Source organism: Topomyia yanbarensis, chromosome 3, assembly GCF_030247195.1.
Source record: "Topomyia yanbarensis strain Yona2022 chromosome 3, ASM3024719v1, whole genome shotgun sequence".
NCBI classification, from domain to species: Eukaryota; Metazoa; Arthropoda; class Insecta; order Diptera; family Culicidae; genus Topomyia; species Topomyia yanbarensis.
The window spans coordinates 267,146,653-267,156,222 of NC_080672.1; the positions used below are offsets into that span (position 1 = coordinate 267,146,653).

At 40.0% G+C, this 9,570-nt stretch overlaps 1 protein-coding gene across 1 annotated transcript; it reads left to right on the forward strand.

Moving 5' to 3' along the window:
* Positions 1-7,826: 7,826 nt before the first annotated feature.
* Positions 7,827-9,159, forward strand: LOC131687918 (microfibril-associated glycoprotein 4-like). Its single transcript, XM_058972012.1, has 3 exons — positions 7,827-7,972; positions 8,033-8,869; positions 9,012-9,159. Exons 1-3 carry the CDS (start codon positions 7,827-7,829, stop codon positions 9,157-9,159), a joined length of 1,131 nt encoding a protein of 376 aa, XP_058827995.1.
* The last annotated feature ends 411 nt before the right edge of the window (positions 9,160-9,570 follow it).

Genomic DNA, 9,570 nt, shown 5'->3' on the forward strand with positions numbered 1-9,570 from the left:
AAAGTGTGCAAAATTTGGTTGATTTTTACCCAATGGTAAAAAAGTTATGCCCTGTTGAATGTGTCGCAATAATTTCGTGTTCGCCCTTTATTTATATAGGGAAATGTTTTCAAATGCCGGTAAATCATATGAAACAACAATCATCATCGCTTACATTGTGCCAGGGCCTACTTTGATGCGTTTGATTCGTTGCTGCACGGCCGCTTCGTGTAATAATCGGAGAGGAATGAAAATCTGCATGGATGAATGGGCGGTTTGTTCGTTTGACGTTGTCAGCTGCGCCACTGAATATGGAAAATGAATGCGGCTGAATATGATCAATTTTCATTCAATGAATTTGAATATTTTTAACTCTGTTCTCAACTAATTGAAGGCATACTCTGCGTTGGCGGCCGGCTACGGCACGCACATCTGTCGAACAGTCGCAAACATCCGCTCATTTTGGATCGTCGTCACCCTCTAGCAAGGATAGAAATGGAGTACTATCATCAGAAGCTGTTCCACGCGGGTCAACGGTTACTGATATCGGCAGTTCGAGAACGATTCTGGCCGACATTCGCCCGCGATTTAGCAAGAAGCGTAATCCATAAGTGCGTCGCATGCTTTCGGGTGAAACCGAGAGTCCAGGATCAACTGATGGCGGATCTACCGCCAGAAAGCGTCATACCATTCTTACCGTGTCGTCGTGTTGGAGTTGACTACCGTGGACCGTTTTTGGTAGGCTACCCGTATCGCAAAAATCGCCCAGTGAAGTGCTTTGTAGCCAGGCCTTCTTGGCCACACTGAAACGTTTTTCATCCCGGCGAAGCAAGCCGGACCTGATCATGTGCGACAATGCTCGAAATTTCGTCGGCGCCAAACGGGAGCTTGACGAGCTTCGTAAATTGTTCAACAACAGGCGATTAGGGAAGCTTCAGAGGACAAAATAGACTTCAAATTCACACCAGCGCGATCGCCGAACTTTGGCGGACTATGGGAGTCAGCAGTAAAGTCGTTCAAAACCCTGTTCAAACGCACTATCGGAACACGAAGTTTACTTCATGACGAAATGCTTACAGTACTAGTGCAAATCGAAGTGATTTTAAACTCTCGGCCGCTTACACCTGTCAGCAACGATCCAGCAGATTTCGAAGCGTTACCTCAAGGACACTTTCTGATTCATCGGCCACTAACGGCAATACCAGAACCAAACCTGAACAGCAGTTTCTTCAGCAATTGTGGAAAAGGTGGTTGGAACAGTATTTATCCAATCTGCAAAACAGAACTAGATGGATGCGACGAAAGGAAAATTTAACGATCAGGACCATGGTTGTCCTGTAAGACGAAAATCAGCCCCCACTGAAATGGCAGTTGGGGCGCATAACAAAAATTCATCCTGGACCGGATGGAAACATTCGTGTCGCAACAGTACAAACGAAGTATGGTAGCTACCGAAGAGGGATTTCTAAAATCTGCGTGCTACCCATCCGTGACAACTCCAACTCAACACCCGAAGGGACCTAGACGTCTCCAGTTGCGGAGATCCAGAGGATCTCCGCAACAACCAGTTAAGTTATGTATATTTTTTATTTGCAAAAAGCTTATTAGAATTTTCTTTCTCAGTCGCAACGTCAGGTTTCGGTCATCTCCCGAAATACTAGACTGCCCGCACTCAAGCTAAATGAGTATCCTTGTTTGATTCCCCACATTCTGGTAATCTGTTTTGTTTTGGTGATGGTCCATGTTTTGATGTTGCATGCTTGCATTATGTTCCAGTCTGTACTGTCCTCGGTGAAGAATCCGTTCTAAAACCATACATCACGCTTGGTCTTTCGAGGTACAACTGCGTCTAGCTTGCAGCGGAGAAAGAAGTGGTCAATTCATCCTCTTGATGTCCACGCCGGAGTCGTTGGCGAGCATGACCAGCTTGACTTGACAATTAAAGCAGCGTAGAGATCCATCGCAGTCACAGCACATTCGTAGCATACCGAAAATCACCAGCGTATCGTCGAATCTCACCGCACCCGAGCAACATCTATCAGCATACCATCATCGATGACGTCACCATCACTAAAACTATCCGATCACAGTAGCAGCAAACCAATGAATATTCGTTGGTACTTACACCGAAGTCCTGAGAGACGCACCCAGTCCGGCGGAATATCCGTTGGAATCAACCAAGTAGTCACGAATCAACCGGCAACCAATCGTGATCGAGTCCACAGCGAGAAGGAAGAATGTCCTGCAAAATTTCCAGTTCAGTCAGCAATCCAGCCAATAAACAAACAGCAGAAAAACCAACAAAATCACCACTCACCAGCAGCTCAGAAATGCATTCCACCGTAGCAGCAAAGGGCACCGAATGCCCACGAATAACAGCAGCAGCGAGATGTTTCCGGCAAACTATCTTCATACAGCAACAGCACCGTCACAATGTCAGCAAAACAACAAATATGTTGCATCTCGAATGCACTTTTGATCGACCCAACAGCAAAATTGGGTCAAGATCAACCGATCAACTGTCGCACCGGCGGCACTGAGTATTGGCAAAACACAAGCCGAAAATATTGTTTAGGTTTTGTGTTCAATTATATGATTATAAAGCCTAATTTGAAATGTAGAGTTAACTAGTAGTTAGACTAGGAGAGACATACGTTGAAATTCGCAGAGATTTCAAGGCGGCCGGCGTATGTTGAAGCAAGAAGAAAAATTAAAGCAACTTAAAATTTCACAACCACCCTGCAACTCCGACAAAGCGGAGAATGGTTTATTCCCGTTCTAGCGCGTAGCGTTCTTCGGTCTATCTCATCCATCTGATACAGGTAGACACGAAGCAATAGGCCTTTTTGGCACGATCGTCCACCGGTCAGCTGATCAGCATGAAATGTAGGTCAGAGAAATATAGATCAGTAGCAAATATGCAGTCCACGCAAATACACGTTTTTACGCAGTTCTGTTCGCGCAGTGAAATTTGCATTTTTCAGTTTAAATTCAAGTATCCGAAGAACCACAGTGCGCGCGAACAGCATTAACCCTAGAACGTTGCACTTGCGTTTTCCACCTTAGAACGTTGCACTGGGGTACAAATGTACCCTACGCGTTTAATTGCAATTTTCGCAGAAAAAATTCAAGCAAAAGAAATGTGTAATACATCATTTCCTTTGTTTTTTAATTGCGAAAACAACTGTGTAAGTGAAAGTACGGAATTTATTGAATCAATGATACATAGATTGGTTTGAACAAAAAGAAAGGTGATAAAATCGCGGTTTTGACTTTTTTTTACAAAAATTTGCGAATTTTTAACCGATTTGAAAAAAAATCAAATGATTCTAAAAGTTGAAAGAATGGTCTAGAAACGATTTCAAATGGATTTTTTTTTTGAAAAAGCGAAATTATTTGGAAGAGAGAAAGTTTAAAAATCCGGTTTTGGAAAATACCACGAAATGGGATGGAAATTGAAATGAAAAAAATATTTCTGACCAGTAGTACATTGGTAACACGCAACGTTACTGTTACAGCAGTTCCTGTGCGTAACTTATACTTCCGAGTTATTGTTTTGAAAAAATATAAAAAATAAACAATAAAGCATTAAAAATCAGCAAAAATTAAATCGATTTTTTTCTACTTCAAAATAAAATTAAATTAATCGAATAAATGATTAAAGACCATTATATAACACTAATTGTTACTTATGTAGTAAAACAACCAGTATTTAAACTGGTATTGTCACGAGTCACATCTGCACGGAAAGAACGAAAACTTACGAAACACTAACGGCAACCGTACACTGGGATACAAATGTACCCCACGCCAACTTTGACACCTGCTCCCACGAAAGCCATAAGCAAACTGGCTATACCACCTTTTCCTACTCTTACTAGGAACTCTAAAGGGCGAACACGAAATTATTGCGACACCGAAAATGTCATGCCAATTTTCTTAAAATGTTTAAAATCAAACCAAAATTTTAAGGTAGTTTTATACATATATTTACTTCAAAAATCAAAAGAAAAGTTAATCGATGGAGCCTTGAGTGTAAAATTGAACGCATTTTCGCTTGATGCCCTCCATCAAAGTCTTTACAGTGTCATCCGATACCAGTTTCTCAGTTTTTTCCATTTTCTTAACATGTCCTTCTCGTCTTTGACTGTCTTCTTGCTCTTCCGAAGTTCCCGCTACATCATTGCCCAGTACTGCTCCACCGGGCGCAGCTCCGGACAGTTTGGCGGATTCATGTCCTTTAGAACAAAATGGACAGAATTGGCCTCATACCACTCCAGGACATTTTTAGAATAGTGGCATGATGCCAAATCTGGTCAAAATACCGGAGCTTCGTCGTGCTGCTGCAAGAACGGCAAAAGGCGCAAGAGCAGATGGCCTGCCAAATGAGATATTTGGAGGCGAACTTCGACATTTTCTTCTTCTTAAATTTGTCGTCCACATATAACTTGCTCTTGCCGGTGAAAAACTCCAACCCCGTAATTTGCTTAAAATCGGCTTTTATATACGTTTCGTCGTCCATCACACAACAGCCATATTTTGTCAGCATCTTCTCATAGAGCTTCCGTTCCCGAGTTTTAGCCGTCGATTGTTGCCGCTCATCGCGGTTCGGGAAGTTTTGTACCTTGTATGTATGTAGTCCAGCTCTCTTGTTTGCATTCTGGACGTAGCTCTGCGACATGCCGATCTTTTTAGCCAAATCATGGCTTGAGGCGTTGGGATTTGCTTTAATCATCCTCTTCACCTTTCCTCCATTGAATGGTGAATGTTCAACATTTTTTCCCAACTGCTGTTGCGACAGGTCAGGAAATTCCAGGTGTTTGGAAAGAATTTGTTCTCTCGACTCGCGTTGGTTCACCTCCATTTTCGTTGAATCGAAAAACACGACTTCAAGTTTGACAGCATGTAAACAATACACATCAATGAGAAACTGTGCAAAATTTGGTTGATTTTTACCCAATGGTAAAAAATTTATGCCCTGTTGAATGTGTCGCAATAATTTCGTGTTCGCCCTTTAAATTGAATTATAGTTCCCAGGTCGATAAATGCCTAATTCTTGTCTTCACACGGCTCCAAACAAGGCATGGGGTACATTTGTACCCCAGTGCAACGTTCTACTGACTACTCAATAAATTTATATCTAACGATTTAATCAGTCGACAATTGTGTGAATCATGTAGTTCTTCGAGTTCTACAATTATAGATTCATTTTTCTTGTTGAGTTCTCGTTTAAAGGTTTTGGTATTAATTCTGTGGACGGAATTGCAGCATCATCAAATTTTAAGTACCGGGCAATGTAGTAGTTCAATAATTTCAATTGATTTTTTGTGGCATTGCTATAAATTCATGTATTTCAAATATTTTCAAAAACTTTCGATTCTTCTGTTAACGGTAAAATAGTGCGATATTCGTTTATAATTTCTAGGATAATGCTTTTGCGTTTTTCCGAACCAAGATTTATTGGTCGAAACTTTGATCTATTAAATGTGTTATCTACATCCAGTTTGTTTTGATTGATCTGATAAAAACAGATGTTAACTCCACAAAATGTAGTCAAATAAAAATGCTTTGTGGTATTATTAATATCTGAATTCAAAGAAAAATATCGGAACGCTAACCTCAAGTTACTATATCTTCACAGTTCTCTAACAGATTCTAAAAGTTTAATCACCCGTGGATAACCCCAAGGTTGTAGCTATTTTTCGATGCCGATTGTAAATTGGTTAATATTACGTCATGAAAATTAAATTTTTCCGTGACAAGTTTTTTTTTCCTGCAAATGCCCTGTGTGTATGTAATGCGCATGATCCGCTGGGACATCAGCATTGCTCGGAAAATGCTTTCCAACGCTGAGCATTGCATACATACAGGACATTTTGCAAGTCACCAGAAGGTGTTCATTTTACCACCACCGCATGTTCATTTTACTCACACGCTATAAACATGTTTCATTTTTGGACATGTTTTGAAATCAAGAATAATGTTTGAAAAAATGTGTTTATGTCGAAGTATTTTCACCAAATAAGTAGAAAACATGTCTAACAAGAAACATATAAGGTGATTGTAGTATCTCAATCACTTATTAGTTAAAAAATAATGGCTTTGCTTAACGCGTTCATTTTACCATTAGTTCCCCTATGCTATGGGAATTTCACCCTAAGGAGAAAAAGTTAGTGTCGGTTTCTGATGAGACGAAGTCGAAACACACCCATGACTTTAATTAAATAGCCAAATGGGGTTTTCATTTTCATTAAAAAGCCACATGGGGTTTTGGGTTTTGGTGTTGCATTTTCTAGCAGTTAAATAAGCCACTAAACGTGTTTCATTTCCATTTCTGCTAGAAAATGCAAGACCAGTGCAATCCACTACCCGGTGTTTTTCAATGAAAAGCGACATATACAAACTCAATTCGTCTCGGCAATTTCCCAACAGCCGTGTAATCAGCAAACTTAGAAACTGATTTCTCAGTAAAATGAAATTTGTTAGCTGATTTTCGGTGAAATATTTTCCGAGTATCAGCTTTGAAAAGTCACTTTTACTGAGATCTCAGCCATAAAATGGTTCACTGAGATTTCAGTTGTTGAGAATTCGGCAAAAGTTGCGAAAAAGCTGAGATTTGGTAGAAAAAATTAAGTGCGTAAGTTTCAAAAAATAAATCTTGAACCTCAAAAATAGCGTGGTTGGTAAATCGATTGCCTTGTACGCAGCTCACCTGAATTCGAGACCCAACCCCGCACATAGGGTTGAGATTTGTCTAACCCGAAAAAGTGGTGAAAGACCAAGGTTAATTGTTTGTTTATCGAAAAAAAAACTTAGATGTAAAAATTCATAATGCGCTAGAACGCAAGCTGTATGAGTTAAAAATTTCTCTTGTTAGATTACATCGGCGGCCCATTATGTCTTGGGCTAACTAGAAAAATGTGTATAATCTCCTTTCACATACCATGTAAAATAAGAATAATAGCTGGAAAATTTATGTATACAGTATTGTTCTAGATAAAGATCGGTGATCAAATTTCTAGAACATATGGATGTTCTAAAGTTTGAAATAGAGAAGACTTTTTGATAAATGCAAGTGTAAGTAGGAAAAATATTATTTTGCTCTGTTGTCCACTAACGTAACATTTTTATTTCTTAGAGTTAATAGGCAACCTGAAAAACAACGAACATATAACTTTATGTTGTGTTAGGACTTTTATAGCAGTCAATAATTTTTTTTTGAGCGAGCATGATAATATATTTTAAACGACGAGCTTTACAGCTGTATGAAACGTGCAAACTTCGTCCCCTAACGCTGTGAATGTGTCTAGCAGAAATTATCCGACCTCAAACTTTATCCAAACCATTGAGCTTTTGACCAGTTTTGCTTTATATAACGAGCTTAAAGCTCCCACACAAAATCCAAATTGGGTAAAGAATATAGCAGACTCAATAAAGCCCACTTGCTGTGCTATAATATTTGAAGCTTTTGTGAAAGTTATCTGCTGGAAAATACAGTGCCGTCTACAAGAATTGGTTCCTATCCTGTATTCAATATGATTAGTATGATTTCACATTTTGTTTACATACTGCAAATGTTAGTAAAGCTTCACATATTAGAAAATAATTAATAATTGGAAGTCTATATCGGGGTCTCTTCGATTGATGTCTCCTTATTTGTTTGTTTCGCTTCTCGTTCCATACAAACAATGCCAAATTCACATATTTTTTTTAGTTTAGCTGATTTTTTCTGCATTATTTATCGTGTTCACCTTGCTTCGGTAGTTCGTACCACAAGATGGCCCAGACAAAGTTTAGATTTAGCCGTCAACAACCGGTAGTTCAATTCGTGCTTTTAAACCGTCAACATGTGTCGCCTGTGGGCGTTCCTGTTCGTTGCGCTTTATAGCATCGAAAGCATCGCATTCATAAATGGCCAAACGCTGGACGGCGGAAGTGAACCAGGTATCGACTATCAGAAACTGCTCGCGAAGCTGGAGATATTGGATACGAAGTATGTTCCGTCAGTTTAAGACAACTCGTGGGTCTAATGAAAACACATTTCCTATTCTAGAATCACTCGAGTGGAAACTGCATCACGGGAACAGTTTTCACTGCTGGAGTCAAAATTGGAGAAAATCTTCAAGCAAGTCGAAAACATCAGCTGGTCGGTGCAGTCTGTGCAGAAGGACGTGGAATTTGTTAGAAAGGAAATTCAACAGTTCAAAAACTATTCACGCGAACAGTTGAACTTACTGACCGACAGTGTGGCAATTATTCAGTCGTTGCTAGTTGAAGGTCGCCGTCCGAAAGACGAGCAACATCCTGCAAAAGGCGAGTCATCGCTGCGGCGGTTAAACATGCAGCAGCCGCAATCTCAACTAGTGGAGCAGAAAATTTACGACAGTTGTGATGTCGTTCCAAGAAATGGTTCACAGATCGAAAAACTTCAACCGGAAGCAGGTTTTGGGGAAGCTTTTTCGGTGCTTTGTGACCAGGAATACGAGAATGGCGGATGGGTGGTGATACAAAACCGCTTCAATGGTTCGGTGGATTTCTATCGTGGTTGGAAAGAGTACCGGAACGGGTTCGGAAATTTGAATGGGGAGTTCTGGCTGGGTTTAGACAAATTACACGCTTTGACTTATTCGGCTCCGTACGAGATACATGTGCTGATGGAAGATTTCGAAAATCGCACTGTTGTGGCAAAATATGCCAGATTTGCCGTTGGAAATGAACACGAATCCTATGCGATCACGAGACTGGGGGATTATAGTGGAACAGCTGGCGATGGACTGAGCTACCACCGGGAGACCAAATTCTCTACTATGGACATGAACAACGATTTGCCGGGGAATAATGGAGCGGTTGATTGGACCGGTGCGTGGTGGTATCGCCGGGGACATCACAGGTAACGTGAATCAGATGAGCTCTGGGGACAAATTTTCAGTAGGACCTAAGTAGCGAAGGTACTCTATGTAAATCGGGTTCCATTGAAAATTTTCCTCAAGAATCTTGATTAATTTCTAGTGATTTTTTTTTGTGATTTTTAGTAACCTAAATGGTCAATACCTAAGAGGAGCTGTCGATTACACCAAATTTCATGGCAAAGGAATGACGTGGAATCCGTTCAGAGGATACGACTATTCTTTAAAACGATCGCGAATGATGATTAGACGAATTCTTCAGAATACTCAGTAATATATATTTCTGAAATATGAATTACAACAGTATTCGAAAATAAAATTAACACGTATTTTTGGATATAAAACATTAGTCTGATTTTTATTTAAACTTGTTGAGAATGAAAAATAACGTAAAAGGGTTGTCTTTTAGCTGATTTATATTTTTGCTGTTTCATACCTTTCCAAATGCCTGCTCCGTGATTTTGGCCCTTCCATCAAGTACCCATCTGGTATCCCAAAGAATGTTAACATCGGAAATCTAGTCTGGTCGAAAAGTATTTGTGCTCGGATAACATACTCACCTATACTCCAGCAATTCAATTTGTCTGGCCAGAAGTTCCTACCCAAAAGCATCATTATTTTAACTATTGGTGCCAAATACAGATTTGTTTTGATCGAATAGGAAAACCACACGAGTGAAAACAAA

Coding starts and splice junctions, on each gene's coding strand:
- LOC131687918 (XM_058972012.1), top strand. CDS start 7,827: ATGTGTCGCCTGTGGGCGTTCCTGTTCGTTGCGCTTTATAGCATCGAA. Junction 7,973..8,032: donor CTGGAGATATTGGATACGAA/GTATGTTCCGTC, acceptor TTCCTATTCTAG/AATCACTCGAGTGGAAACTG. Junction 8,870..9,011: donor TATCGCCGGGGACATCACAG/GTAACGTGAATC, acceptor TGTGATTTTTAG/TAACCTAAATGGTCAATACC.